Source organism: Pyrus communis, chromosome 11 (genome assembly GCF_963583255.1).
Source record: "Pyrus communis chromosome 11, drPyrComm1.1, whole genome shotgun sequence".
Taxonomy (NCBI): domain Eukaryota; kingdom Viridiplantae; phylum Streptophyta; class Magnoliopsida; order Rosales; family Rosaceae; genus Pyrus; species Pyrus communis.
In genome coordinates this window covers 26358497-26372975 of record NC_084813.1, presented here as the reverse complement: position 1 = coordinate 26372975, position 14479 = coordinate 26358497, and the positions used below count along the sequence as shown (strand labels likewise).

General features: G+C 36.2%; 2 protein-coding genes, 1 non-coding gene and 1 pseudogene across 3 annotated transcripts; 1 reads left to right on the top strand and 3 right to left on the bottom strand.

Moving 5' to 3' along the window:
* The window catches only part of LOC137749214 (desmethyl-deoxy-podophyllotoxin synthase-like), an 11998-nt pseudogene extending 11444 nt beyond the window's left edge, over window positions 1-554 (bottom strand).
* A 4837-nt stretch (window positions 555-5391) lies between these two features.
* On the bottom strand, window positions 5392-7254 carry LOC137749411 (desmethyl-deoxy-podophyllotoxin synthase-like). Its single transcript, XM_068489506.1, has 2 exons — window positions 6268-7254; window positions 5392-6036 (listed from the first exon to the last, which is right to left on the bottom strand). Exons 1-2 carry the CDS (start codon window positions 7252-7254, stop codon window positions 5392-5394), a joined length of 1632 nt encoding a protein of 543 aa, XP_068345607.1.
* A 3387-nt stretch (window positions 7255-10641) lies between these two features.
* Window positions 10642-10713, top strand: TRNAQ-CUG (transfer RNA glutamine (anticodon CUG)). Its single transcript has one exon. It is a non-coding gene; the product is annotated as a tRNA-Gln (tRNA).
* Window positions 10714-12487: 1774 nt separating this feature from the next.
* On the bottom strand, window positions 12488-13784 carry LOC137708727 (ribonucleoside-diphosphate reductase small chain-like). The gene has a single exon (XM_068447871.1). It carries the CDS (start codon window positions 13611-13613, stop codon window positions 12624-12626), a length of 990 nt encoding a protein of 329 aa, XP_068303972.1. The 5' UTR covers window positions 13614-13784; the 3' UTR covers window positions 12488-12623.
* Window positions 13785-14479: the final 695 nt, after the last annotated feature.

Sequence of the window (14479 nt, the reverse complement as noted above, 5' to 3'; positions counted from 1 at the left end):
TAATTAAACTAAGATTATTTGCTACCACACAAAACCCATTAATTGCACCTAATTTTTTTCACTCAACCATACCTAACATTGATTCTCAACAAAAGACTGCACACGTTTGGCGCTTAGTAGCTCGAAAATGCAAATCTTTCTCAGCGATCTCCATAAATCTCCATAAGGAGCAAAGATAATAACTCCTTGATCAAAAGACATAACCTCTGCTGCCAAAACAATGGGCCTCTGCGCCAATGCAAGCTCATGTGTCTTCAACACCTCCCGGGCAGCTTCGGCAGATGAAATAATCACGGCCTCTAATTGACCCAGTTTAAGGTGCATGATGGGTCCATGTTTCTTGGCCAAGTCTCTCAATGTGTGGTGTGGCAGTGGACTGACCATTTAATGCAAGTTTCCAATAATCGGCAGCTTCCATGGCCCTGGGGGGTGACTTCGGATCGCTTCCAAAAAATCACCAGGATCCAGACAAGGAGAGAATTGAAATAACAATAGGGCGTTTCAACAATTAGAAACATTATTTGATCCAGATAAGCTGTGATCACTTTCATCATAAGACTTTGGGGTATTTACTTGCAAATCAAAGCTCTTAAATTTGGATCGATATAATGAAAGTGCTAAGATCTTCTCATCTTAAATACTTGTTTTTTATTGGAAAAAAAAATTAATAATAATAATAAAATCATGCGGAGTGCAACTGTGGAACAACAAAATAAAATAAAGGAAAATTAATGAAAAAGTTTTGAAAACTTTGAGTTTTAACGACAAAATAAAGGGTAAAGTGAATAATACTAAGATTGACTTTTTAATATAAAAATATGGTTTTTCGTTAAAGTGAACAATTCCTCAGATTTTACGTCAAAACTCTCATAAAATAAATGCATTTGGAGTGCAACGTGCAAAGCAAGTTCATAAAATATTCCACAATAATGCAGGATACATTTTTCAAACAAGATGCATGTGTTCTAACTGGATGCTTAAGTTAGACTGTACAATTTTCTATTTGCAAATGTGCGAAGCAAGTTCATAAGATATCAGCGCATTCCTTTTTACTTGCTACACGTTTATGATAATTTTTTTTTTTTTCTTCAATTCATTCGATCTCACAATCATAAATTAAGAAGGTTTGTGAGACATAGAAATAGGTGTATGGATAACACCATCATTTAGAATACATTATCAACATGATACTGACTCCCAATGTCGAAAGAGATACAAATTATGAAACCCCCTCCCCAACAAATAAAAATATCTTTTGAGTGAGGTTGTAAAACTGCCACTCGTTTTTAACTCTACTCAATTATTTTGAAGTGTTTTATTCATGAATATTTTATCTAAAGTACAAGACTGAAGTCTGACTCCACTTACATTGTAACACACAAATTAAATATATAACTTGCACATATCAAGTGTCACCCAATAATTGATCAATTTTAATGTCATCAGTCGATTGGTATTCAAATCGGACGGTTGACTTGTTTGTCCATAACCACAAGTTCGGTAATAAGCCTTAACATTTTTTGTTAATATAATTCAGTAACAGTGAAAATATATATTTTTAGAGTTGGTTTTTACTTTGTCAATAATAATGTATAAAATGGGTTTTATCTGATATTATTTTCCCCTCTGGTTCTAGCAAAAATCTTTTCAATCGTTTGTGAAACCATTCAATCAACCCACAGCGTCGCCCTTCCCTTTCAATTCTGTTATGGCACCGAACAACAAAAAGGGATAGATTGCACACCTCTTTATTGATGACTTCTTTCAAGTAGTTACCATTTGGTTTATTCCGCACTTAACGACCAGATCTTTTTCACCAAGATCACCGAATCAAGTGATCCGGATATTTGAAATTTCATCTAACGGTCAAAAATTATTATAGTTTTTAAGAGATCAAAACAAATAGGTCGTTTAATGAAATTTTAAAAACTCGAATTACTTCATCCAGTAGTCTTGGTAGAAGAGATTCTCCGCACTTAACCTCAATGAAAAAGACCAAAAAACGCTTTCACGTGCATTCATGTGCTGTTATAAAATATATATAAAAAAGACGACAAGATTCCTTTCTTTTTTTATTGGGCTTTCATGTTGATTAAGTGGAGGTATAAATTTTGAACTAGAGCTTGTGTGGCAACGCTTTTAAAATTACTGAAATCGGTTTTAGATAAAATATTTTAAAATTTCAAAAACATTTCAAGTATTTTTTTCATATGTTACCAAGGAAGCACTTCCACACGAATGTCTAGTTGTCACATGTAGTCTAAATCTATTATCTACATAAACTGACTATTCATAAACAGGAACTAGAAACAACATTGGTTGGAATCATGATCGATGAATATGTTGTTGGGGAAAAGGAGAAGGAAATTCAAAGCTTCACTTACCAATCAAGTGGAGTAGGAGTAGGTAGGTGCCATGGGTTTTGGGTTGCATCTTGCCTGCTGACTGCTGTAATGCTAAATGGTATAGCGACCACCATTGCCAGACCTGATATAAATTGCTGTCGGCATACAATCTACATTTGGGCAATAGCTGCTTTTGGCACAGCACCATGTACTATGATGTTGGAGTTTGCAGAAGCTTGTGATATAACTGATGCAGAACCGACTTGCAAGTACGAGTGGGGTGAGCTAAGAAATGCCAACAGAAAGGTGTTGCAGATAACAAAACCATAATTCCCGGATGCAAGTTGCAAGAGAGTACATCTAAAAGGATTCTCAACATACCAAGTAGAAAATTGGTTACTGTTAAGAGTATAGTATTATCGATTCCCAACTAATTCAAACACAGATTCTGAATTAGGAAATTCAGTTTATGGGCGAATGGATGAATGAGACTGTCATCGAAGCTCCTTACAAATCTTGGCCTATATATATCTGGAGTACACCATCAAAGCTACTTGAAACCCTTAAGCTATCCGACACCGCAATCAATCGGCACTCAGAATTAGACAATTCAGCTTATTAGTGTAAACGGAAGAGGATCCTCTCCGGATTCATTTTGTGGGGATCCTAGGGATTCCCCACGTCTTAGCCGTTTATCGTATATCGTGCGGCCAGTTTTCATCAAGTATTATTTGTGTTTAATTTTAAATAAAGAAAGTCAAATAATTTTTGTCTGCACGATACACGACACGATACACGATGAATAACTAAGATATGAGGATCTCTAGGATCTCCACAATTTGGATAAGATGGGATCCAATTCCAGTGTAAACATATGAGTAAGACCATCACAATGACCTTTTCGGATCGAGGTGGTCTGGTCACTTGATTGCTTAAGTTAAGTTGCATTGATGAGTGATTCCCTCACATTTTTTGGGTCATTAACTAATACATGATCAGAAATTAGCATCAAATTAACCATTCTTTAATATGTGATTAGAACGTAGCACAAATTAGTTAGCTAAGCTTACTCATTTTTCTATTTCTTTGCTTACCAAATTTAGTTTATGAGCGTCAAATGTCAATGTATGGATGAGTGTAATATTCTAGTCGATATGATAATGAATTTCCACTCTTGCGTCATGGTTCGAAACTCTCAACTTCTCTAAATTATTATAATAGTTTCGAACTCTTCCGGCTTCCCCTCCCCTTACCATCACCAAAGCTACTTGCAATTCTTAATTTATATAATCGCACATCTTTATATAAACACACACAATGTGTGTGTGTGTGTGGGTGTGTGTTACCTCGTACCTTGGTGCCACGCTGTTGTATCTGAAGTCAGCCTCGGCAACCTGGTGACCGGAAATCTCGACGACGAATATTGCTAGTGCTCCTAGCTCCTTTCTTGCGGCAATTCGAATCGTCAAGGAAAAATGTCTGTGGCGACAGAATTATGTATGAATTGGGAAATTCTAGCTTCCTCCCTTGAGTTTTCTGAACTAGTCTATTGGGCCATTGGGTTTCCTTTTTCCGGGTTTATATTTAAATAATTGATTTGTAGACCCCTTTTTTTTCTTTTTTTAATAACTCTTCAAGTGATAATAATTAAGAGCAATTCTAGGCTAACCAATTTTATAACCAATTTTGCAAATTTTATGACGATCATTAATAGAAAATAATCATATTAATTAACATTGAAGTAATAATTCAATCATCAACAACTACGTCATCTATTTTGCAAAATATAATTTAAATAGATAGTCTCCTTAGCATTACTGAATTATTAATTAATCATTCTAATAAAGGAGGTAAATTTGAGTAGAGAAGTCTCACCGTAAACTTGAGCATGTTCTTTTTAAAAGTGTCTAATCATTCACTTGATTAATCTGTCATACCCAAATTTTTTTTTCATATCAAATTCAGTTAAAAAAAATTAAAACGTAAATTTCCATATGACACAAGTGGAGATATAAATATAATGTCTCATATGAACTAAAATCAAACAAGACTAAACCGTTTAACAGTTGATTGATTTGATGGGATTCGAGAGTGAAACCAATCCAAATCGTTCGACTGGCGGCCGCCCTAGAGTATTAATATCATCCCAAACTTATTGATGAATATTTATTCATATATATTATGAATAATTAGTCCAAATTCAGTACGTATTTTGAATAATTCAAATATATTATCTATTAACAGGATACACAGAATCTTTAAATTATTTTTAAAGGAGTACTAAACTTTAGTGTGATTATTTTCTATTTGTCTGCCTAACACACCGAATAATTAGCAAATTCAGTTACGATTGAGTACGATCGCGATCCAATAACTTTAATATTGTTAATGTGTAAAATCTTGAGGCCGAGCCGGCTTTAGCCTCTGGTTCCCAGCGCCAACCCCGATCGTACTCAAAGCAAGTCATGTCTTGTTCATCGTCTCAGGAAATCGTTGTGGACAACAAATTTTGGAAGAAGAAGAAGAAGAAGAGCAAGAAGAGTAGCAGTAGAGTAGTAATAGGGAGGGGCATTTTGTAGCTTCAGACATTTTGAATATTGCAAAGACAAGTACTGGCATATATTAGCAAGGGATTTGTATGTATTATCAACGTACTAAGTAGTGTTCATCAAAGGAACACACACAAGTACATATATTATTGATCTGAATAACAAGTTTACATCTTAGGGATACATATTATACATTAACCATGCTACATCTTAGGGATACATATTATACATTAATCATGCCTTATTACGCAAGTACTAAATGAAAAGACCGGAAGAGCGCACTAAAGCCTTAGATTTAAACAATCTGCAAACTGCAGGGATGAAAATCATTGCACTCGAAAATATGGGAACGAAAGTGGGACATTGTAAAGACTGATGGGGCTGCAAAAGTGTTTTAGCCTACAAAAGACGGAATACAAAAGTGAATGAACAGTTGATACCAGACAGGCCAGAATGGTGCTGGTTTTGTTGGCCGTTCATGGTAACAAAACGCTAAGTCACTCTGACTTGCCGAGCAAAGTCAAATGTGGGGTGGCAATTAGGTACAACGCATCCTTTTTCCTACAGGTCAGTCCAAAGCTCTCCGTCATGTCAAGTTCGTCTGGATTCATCCCATTCGCCAGTTTCCAATCGAAGCGGTAAAGCAACTCAGCAAGAGCAAGTTCAATCATGGTAACACCAAATGACATGCCTGGACACATTCTTCTGCCGGCCCCAAATGGAGTGAACTCAAAGTCAAAACCCTTAAAGTCAACAGAAGAGCCATGAAACCTCTCTGGCTTAAAACACTCAGCATCTGCCCCCCATATCTCCGGGTCTCTTCCTATTGCCCATTCATTAATAATTACTTTTGATTTAACTTGTACTTCGAATCCGCCAATTTGAACCGTGTCCCTTGCTTCTCTTGGGAGCAAAGGGGCTGGAGAGTGTAACCTCAGAGTTTCTTTCACCACCGATTTCAAGTAGTCCATTTTTTGAACATCTCTTTCTTCAATAACTTTGCTTTTCTTTCCTTCCAATTGGAGGACTGACTGTCTCACTTCAGCTTGAGCCCTCTTCATGATTCTTGGGTTTCTCATCAACTCTGACATTGCCCATTCTAAGGTAGTAGCTGAAGTCTCGCTTCCTGCAGAGAAGATGTCCTGCACATAACAATTTTTTTTTACTGAGTTAGACCGTAAGGACGACATTGATGTGTGGGGCAAAATGTGCAGCATGACAATAATTGAGTTTCAATGTGCGGGATCTAAATCATGAGTTTCGAAAACATAAGCAACCATCTGTGATAAAACCCCTTCATTTATTTTTGTAAGGTGATGAGTAGACGAATATAAAATGTCCGCAGTATAACAAAGCAAGCCTACATTACTCACCATAATGATATCTTTGATCTGATTGGTTGTGAAATTATACTCCACCTTGTTGGATCCTTTAAGTTCAAGAAGTACGTCAACAAAATCTTCCTCCTCCTCCTCCTCCTCCTCTGCTTTGTTATTGCCTGCTGTAGTGGTACTAGCACTACTGATCATCAAGTCCTTTTTGGATCTTTTGATTTTATGATCGTTAATGATATTTTCGAGAATCGTACCGATCTTTCTTTTCATGTCTTTCATAGCAGTGATCGACCCAGTAACGTACCCAAGAAAACTGAGTGAAGGAAACAAATCAGGAATATCAAACCCACTAGCGAGTTTGATTGATTCGTTTAGTAGCGAAAGGAACTCGTTTTGGTCTTTGCATTTTTTCCCAAATGCTGCCTTTGACACTACGTCATTTGTGAAGCTGCAGCACCTGTCACTAAAATTGATGGCAAGTCCCTTGTGAGACATTAAGCCAATGGTCTCAACAAGGTTCCATACCTCTTCTTCTCTTACGGATCCGAACGACTGCACACGTTTGGCGCTCAGAAGCTCGAACATACAAATCTTTCTCAGCGATCTCCATAAATCTCCATAACGAGCAAAGAAAATACCTGCTTGACCAAAAGACATAACCTCTGCCGCCAAAACAATAGGCCTCTGCGCAAATGCAAGCTCATGTGTCTTCAACACCTCCCGGGCAGCTTTGGCAGATGAAATAATCACGGCGTCTAATTGACCCAGTTTAAGGTACATGACGGGTCCATGCTTCTTGGCTAAGTCTCCCAGTGTGTGGTGTGGCAACGGACCGACCATCTGATGCAAGTTTCCAATAACCGGCAGCTTCCATGGCCCAGGGGGTGACTTTAGGCCTCCGGCTCTGGATCGCTTCCAAAAAATCACCAGGATGCAGACAAGGAGAGAAGTGAAAAATGGAAAATAGGGCGTTTCGTCAATTAGAAACATAATTTGATCCAGAGAAGCTGTGATCAATTTCATCATACGACTTTGTGGTATTTTTGCTTTGCAAATCAAAGCACTTGAATTTGGATTGATATGTTAAAAGTGCTTACGGTCTTCTCAACTTATGGATCCCCCTCAACAACTAATAAACAAAATCTTCTGGATTGATATGTTGAGAGTGCTTAAGGTCTTGTCGACTTAAATACTTGTTTTGATTGGAACGACAACAAAAAAAAATTAAATCATGTAGAGTGCAACTGTGGAACAACAAAATAAAATACATGCAGTTGGAGGTGCAATATGCAACAAAATAAAATACATGCAGTTGGAGGTGCAATATGCAAAGTAAGTTCATAAAATATTACATAATAATGCAGGGGACATTTTTCAATCAAGATGTGTTGTAGATGGATGCTTAAGTTAGTTGTACAATTTTGTATTAGTGAACGCAAGGGTAGTGTTATTCACACACCATTTTTTACCTCTCACACACTCACATTAATTTATGTTCTTTGATCTTCTTCAATTCATTTAATTCAATGACAGAAAATTAAGGGTGTATTAGAAAAAAGAGATGTGTGAGCACCACCCTTTAATAGAGGAGGCATTGAGGGGGAGCCAAATATGTAGTTGCACAGGGCCCCAAATTTGAAGGGGCCCCCAAAATTTTTGTCATCTAATGTTATGTGATAATGTTATATATTTAAAAAATTATTTTTATTAGTACTTTAAAATCTCATTGTGCATTTCTTATAGAGTAAATTTTTTTTCCTTTCTAAATATGAAAGGGTAATGCTAAGACCAACTCCAATAGTGGGCTAAAAGCCAAATTACCCTCCAAAATTTCCCCCCAAACCCACTCCAACCCAAGGGGAAATTTTGTGCTAAATGCTAAATGCTAAATGCTAAACCAATGCCAAATTCCCCCCAAAATTTAGCCCAGAAATCGGAGAGGACTCTACCCAATATTTATCGGAATTTAAATTTTTTTAGATTAAAATGTTCATAAAATTAATTTACGATAGTCTGCATATTTATTTTTTTTAAAAAAATTAATTTAACAAAAAAAATAACCTAATTTTATTCTTTAATAATCTCGGGCTAAAATTTTAGGCTATAATGGTTCGAGTAGAAAAGCTGTTTCTGTGCTAAAAGTTAAATTTTCCGGGCTAAAAAATTTGGCTTTTAGCCCAACCATTGGAGATGGTCTAAGGAGACTAAATTTGTGAACTAAATGATAAGTCACTAATAGGAAATGATCTCATTTATCAATGCTTAAGTAATAATCCAATTATCAACATACATGTCATTTAATTTACAAAATTTTGTCTACAAATTTAGTATTCCTAGCATCACTCAATATAAAAAATTCTAGTACAATGAGATATTCTGATTGTCAATAATAACAACCTAAAAACGATAGTTTTTCCAATTTTATTATATAATAAGGTTATATATTCAAGTGAACTTTAAAGTTAGAGTTTTGAAGTTTTTTTTTTCATGTTTGGTTGTTTAAGATTGAATTGATTTTGATTATCTAGTGAAGGTTATGTTTGTAGCTTTTTTTATTTAAAATTAATGACATTTGTAAACTTGCAATCAGTGAATGCTAAAGTTTATTTTGATTTAAGTGATTGTTTTCTAACATCAATTCATTGTTTTATTTTCTTTAATACTAGCTTAAGGAGATGCCCTTTTATAAATTTTGCACAAGGTTTCCAAAATCTCAGAGACAATCCTACCCTTTAAAATATATTATCATGATAATGAGTCCCCATGGAACCCTCTCCCCAACTAATAAAATAAAATCTTGGATGCCCTCCCTAACTTATAAACAAAATTTTTTTAGTGAGGTTGTAACACGGGCACCTGCTGTTAGCTCTACTCAATTACATTAAATGTTTTATTTATTAATATTTTATCTAAAGTACAAGTATAAAGTCGTTCTCCACTTATGTTTTAAGTATATAACTTGCACATATTCAAGTGTCACCCAAAATTGATTAATTTTAATGTGATCAATTGATTGGTATTCAAATTAGACAATTGACTAGTTTGTAAACATGAGACTATGACATTTTAAGCCTAATAAGACCCATTTGTCAATAACCACAAGTTGGTAATAAGGTCTAACCTTTTTTTTATTAATAATTATTTAGTAGGAATAAAAAATATATATATTTAGGGTTGGGTTTGAAATTGTGAATAATCTTTACATAAAGCCAACAACCAATTTTGAGGTCACAAGCTTCATCAAAAAAATTTGGACAAAAATACTTCCAAAACAAAAAAAAATTAAAAGCAACCCAAAATAATGCATGAGTATTTTCTTCATTTTAACAGTATTTTTTTAATAATTAATTCTTTTTGTATAATTTTTTTATTCATTATTTTTTTTTAAATTAGTGTCTCAATAAGTTAGCAATAATGTGATTCAATTAATTATTCATTAAATATTATTTTCTCTATTTTTAAACACTTTCAAATCATCTTAAGAGGCGTGTAATGCCGGTTATAAGAAAAGTCTTTCGCACACGCATAATAATGTGATTAAATTAGTTGTCAAATGATTGCTTCTTTTTTTTTTTTTTTTTTTGAACAAATGATATTATCTACACTAAGGGGGAGGGGTGGGCTTAGCCTTACAATGGACTAACAATAATGTGATTCAATCAGTTATTTATTATATATTATTTTTTCTATTATTACTGCAAATTCAATAGGATGTAGATGGAAATTGAAAGACGGATTTTATTATGTGAATTCAGCTGTTTTGATTGGTTTGTGAATGGTTTTTTTATAGCATTATCTAAGATTATTCATTTACTTCAAATATTTGACTTCCTTTTTATCAATTCACTCATATAAATACATTTAAAATGTATAAGTCGCGCATGGCACCCTGTGAATCAAAAAATGTCTCATGCACACGCGTGAACGCATGCATGAAGGTTAGTCTATTAGAAACTATATAGTATTCAAATCACAAAAACAGAAAGACTTTCCCAAGATTGGCATGACAATTCAATTTGGTTCCTGAGATTTAAAAGCGGTAGAATTGATCGCATAGTTTGTTCACCATCAATCATTTTGGTCATACTGTAAAAAACCTCCATTAAATAAGGTGAAAATAATAAAAATACCCTTACTCTTGTCACATCATTTTGGCCCATTTTATTAACTTGAGAGTATTTTTGTCATTTTTTTGTTCTTATTTACATACCAAATGTGGAGAGTGGGATTTGAACCACGCCCTTTCAGACCAGAACCTTAATCTGGCGCTTAGACCAACTCGGCTATCTGTGTGACCTGAGATTTCAACCTACCTTTAATATTCAAATACCTGTCAAGTGAACGGCCAATGAACGGCTACGGCCCTTAACTTGTTAGGTTTATATAACTAATAAGTCCAACTTTTACCAACTTGGTCCCATGGTCTAGTGGTCAGGACATTGGACTCTGAATCCAGTAACCCGAGTTCAAATCTCGGTGGGACCTTTGTTTTGGTTCATTTCCTCTTGTGTTTTTTTTTTTTTTTTTTTTTTTTTGTTTTTTTTTCTTCTTTTTCTCCAAGGCCGCAGCGCATAACTCACATTTGGTTTCCAAGGGTAAAGTTAAGTATCTATAATTTGGCGTCTCTTTAGTACGGTTTTCATACGTGTGGGATAAAACTAAAATACAGAGATTCGTGTTTTTATGAGGTTGACTTGACCATCCATGTTGTTAGCCGGTTCCACCTTACTTTCCAGACGTTTTTTTTTTTCACAATAGAGGGGATGAGAGTGAAAGAAAAACAAAGTTACTCAATAATATGCATTCTATATGTGATTAACAAGCAGTTTGAAAAACAAAAACAAAGTAACAACTGCATTGCATCATTGATACATATTCCACTCTATCTAACATTAAATAAAGGTTGATGCCCACCTTCGAACAATCTCCTGAATTTGCTCTAATGACAAAACAGATCGATGCAGCACCGTCAAAATTGGTATGTTCCATCTGCTGATGTAGCTATAAGAACAAAACACCATACATTAGAATTTCAAGAAGGCGTTCGCATTCACCATCCTAATCTCTAATCCGGTTAGATAAAACCAACCATTCGATCATTTAGGTTCCAAATTTTTGATCCAACATACGTTACATACCTTCTCGAGGATTGCAGATTGATCATCTATGGGAAATTTGCGTGTGCACTTTAGCGTCAAAAGTTGCTGAAAAATAAAATGGGAGTTTTAACGAAAAGTCCGCAGTACTGTTCACTTTAACAAAAAACCATATTTTTACATTAAAAGTCAAACTTTACTATTCACTTTATCATTTATTTTGTCCTTATTGTTAAAATTCAAAATTTTCAAACCATTTTTATTAGTTTTCCTAAATAAAATTTACTTATGATGCTTTAGAAACATAAACCCTTAACATTAATTATAGTTGTCATATTAGGATAGATATTACCTGCTCCTGTAATTGTTCTCGTCCTTTCAGTAAATTCATCTGCTCCAACCTCAGCTTTGTCGCAGGCCATCTCCTCCCTGCCATTTTGTAGATGAGTACTTACAGCAACATATTACATAAATACCAGAAGCTTACTTACCCACATTTTAAAGGAAAGATTTGGGCTTTCAACCCAATATCTTAGATAACCGTTGAGAATGAATCCACATTTATGAGATAATGAATCTTGTATGTGCTTATAAATAAGTTAAATTACTTCCGATATTTTTAATTGGTTTTATGGTAGAATTTTGGCTTTCTTCAATAACGCATCGTATACGACCACAAGACTTACTAAATTACTACTTACTAAATCCTCACCGGCTAAACTTACACAATTTTCGCATCGATAACAAAAGTTCCCGAGTATAAAAACAGCACTTTATGTTCGCATCCTAAAAAAATGACACATAAATTTACTTAAGAACAATATGTAGTCACGATGAACAAAAGGCAAGAAATTTACCATAGTTAACGAAAAACGAGTAGCTGCACTCCATTTGGAGCAAACAATGAGGTTGATATAAAAAAAAGATTTTTCAATACGACTAGAACACAAAATGATACGCTACTTGTCATTAGAATATGTGTGATAAAAAATTAATAATTTAAAAAATATAATTTCTCATCACTTATATAAAAACACATAACATATCATCTATATTCCCATCATAATAAAAAATTTCTCAATATAAAGACACAATTCAAAAAATAATAAGTTTTGTTCACAATTCAAATATTAAATTAGGGCAAAAATTAAATGAGATTATGGTAAGAAAGGCTTCATCTTCCATTTATTCTTTCGAAAACATGACAACGGGAAATTAACGAACAAACTTATCTAATTTTAAAATTGTACTAAAACACAAAGATATTACGGAGGCGACATTCATCAATCAATCGGACATTCAGAAATCCTCGTCCATCTTGAACTCATGGGAGCCACCGTTGCCGTTGATGCTGTTCATCACCGACGCCTTCTGATACTCGCCGACGCGCTTCTCAAAGAAGTTGGTCTTCCCCTGCAGGCTGATCAGCTCCATCCAATCGAACGGGTTCTGGACATTGTACATCTTGCCGTATCCCAACGAGCCCAGCAGCCGATCCGCCACGAACTCGATGTACGTGCCCATCAGATCGCCGTTCATCCCCACCAGCGCACACGGCAGTGCGTCGCACAGGAACTCCGTCTCGATCTCCACCGCGTTCCGTACGATCGACTTAACCCGATCCTCGCTCAGTTTCTTCCTCAGCAGTGAATACAGCAAACACGCGAAGTCGCAGTGCAAGCCCTCGTCTCGCGAGATCAGCTCGTTGGAGAAAGTCAGTCCCGGCATTAAACCGCGCTTTTTAAGCCAAAATATCGAGCAGAAACTCCCCGAGAAGAAAATCCCCTCCACGCAGGCAAAAGCCACGATTCGCTCCGCGAAAGACTCGGAGCCGTCAATCCATCTCAGGGCCCACTGGGCCTTCTTCGCGACGCAGGGGATGGTGTCGATCGCGTGGAAGAGGCGGTGCTTCTCGTCGGAGTCCTTGATGTACGTCTCGAGAAGGAGGCTGTACATCTCGGAGTGGATGTTCTCAATGGCGATCTGGAACCCGTAGAAGGCGCGGGCCTCGGCGACCTGGACCTCCTTCATAAACCTCCCAGCGAGATTTTCAAGGACGATGCCGTCGGAGGCAGCGAAGAAGGCGAGAATGTGCGAGACGAAGTGCCTCTCGCCGTCGGATAGGGCTTCCCAGTGGCGGATGTCCTGGCCTAGGTCGACCTCCTCGGCGGTCCAGAAGGATGCCTCGGCCTTCTTGTACATTTCCCATATTTCCGGGTACTGGATCGGAAACATACAGAAGCGGTCCGGGTTCGGAGCTAGCAGCGGCTCTTCTGGGAAGGCAGGCATCTTTTGTGATGAAATTCGAATTGGGAACTTCAGAGATGAAATTCGAACGGAGAATTTTGGGGGATTTTCAAATTCTGCGTCTTGGGGTTGAATTAATTCGGTGGGATTGGACCGAATATATATAGAGAGGGCGGAGGTTTATGAATATTTTAAATTGGGGGTTTCGGGAGCGGGAGATTTCAAATTTACGAGAAGCTTGCGGGAGAATGAACCGAAAACGAGGGTACTTTGGGAAATTCAAGCGGTACTTTGGGAAATTCAACGGTTTCTGTGTTTTGCATTAGCGGCTACTGGATAAGGACATTGAGGAGTGGCGTGGAGAGGGGCACAACGGTCATTTGAGAAGCGAGCTTAAGGGAAAGAAGCTTGCCAGGGAAGCCTTGGCTGGATTTTTTTTCAAAGTTTTAATATTGTAGCGGGAATCTTTTTTGGCGCTAGTTTTGGGATTTGGAAATGGAGCGCTTAAAAAAAAGCATTTGGCTCCTAAATCTATACAAATTAAATGAAATTTATTGATTGCTTCCAAAATATTTTACCATGTTTGGTTCTTATCGAGTAACATGGTCCCCCAAATAATACAAAATGTGAAGTCATTACCAATTAACTTTGTATTAAATTTACTGTTTACAATATTAGACTATTAGGGATGGTTGTGTGATTTGAGCTATAATTTACATTTCTTATATAAACTGGTTGATAATTGACACAGTCATGGTAAATCTTACGTGACTCGATAATAACACGTAATCAAATGTGTAAATGCACACTTGAACAACTATATATGTAATCTGCATGCACGCTTCAGTATGCCCTTGCGGTATTATGTGCGAAGCGCACAATTATACAGTTGTAATATTCCTTCCACG

What these genes read in the sequence shown, in the direction of transcription:
- LOC137708727 (XM_068447871.1), bottom strand. Translation starts at nt 13,613, where the DNA reads ATGCCTGCCTTCCCAGAAGAGCCGCTGCTAGCTCCGAACCCGGACCGC.
- LOC137749411 (XM_068489506.1), bottom strand. Translation starts at nt 7,254, where the DNA reads ATGATGAAATTGATCACAGCTTCTCTGGATCAAATTATGTTTCTAATT. An exon ending in AGATCAAAGATATCATTATG is followed by an intron (nt 6,037 to 6,267) that starts GTGAGTAATGTA and finishes TGTTATGTGCAG; the next exon opens with GACATCTTCTCTGCAGGAAG.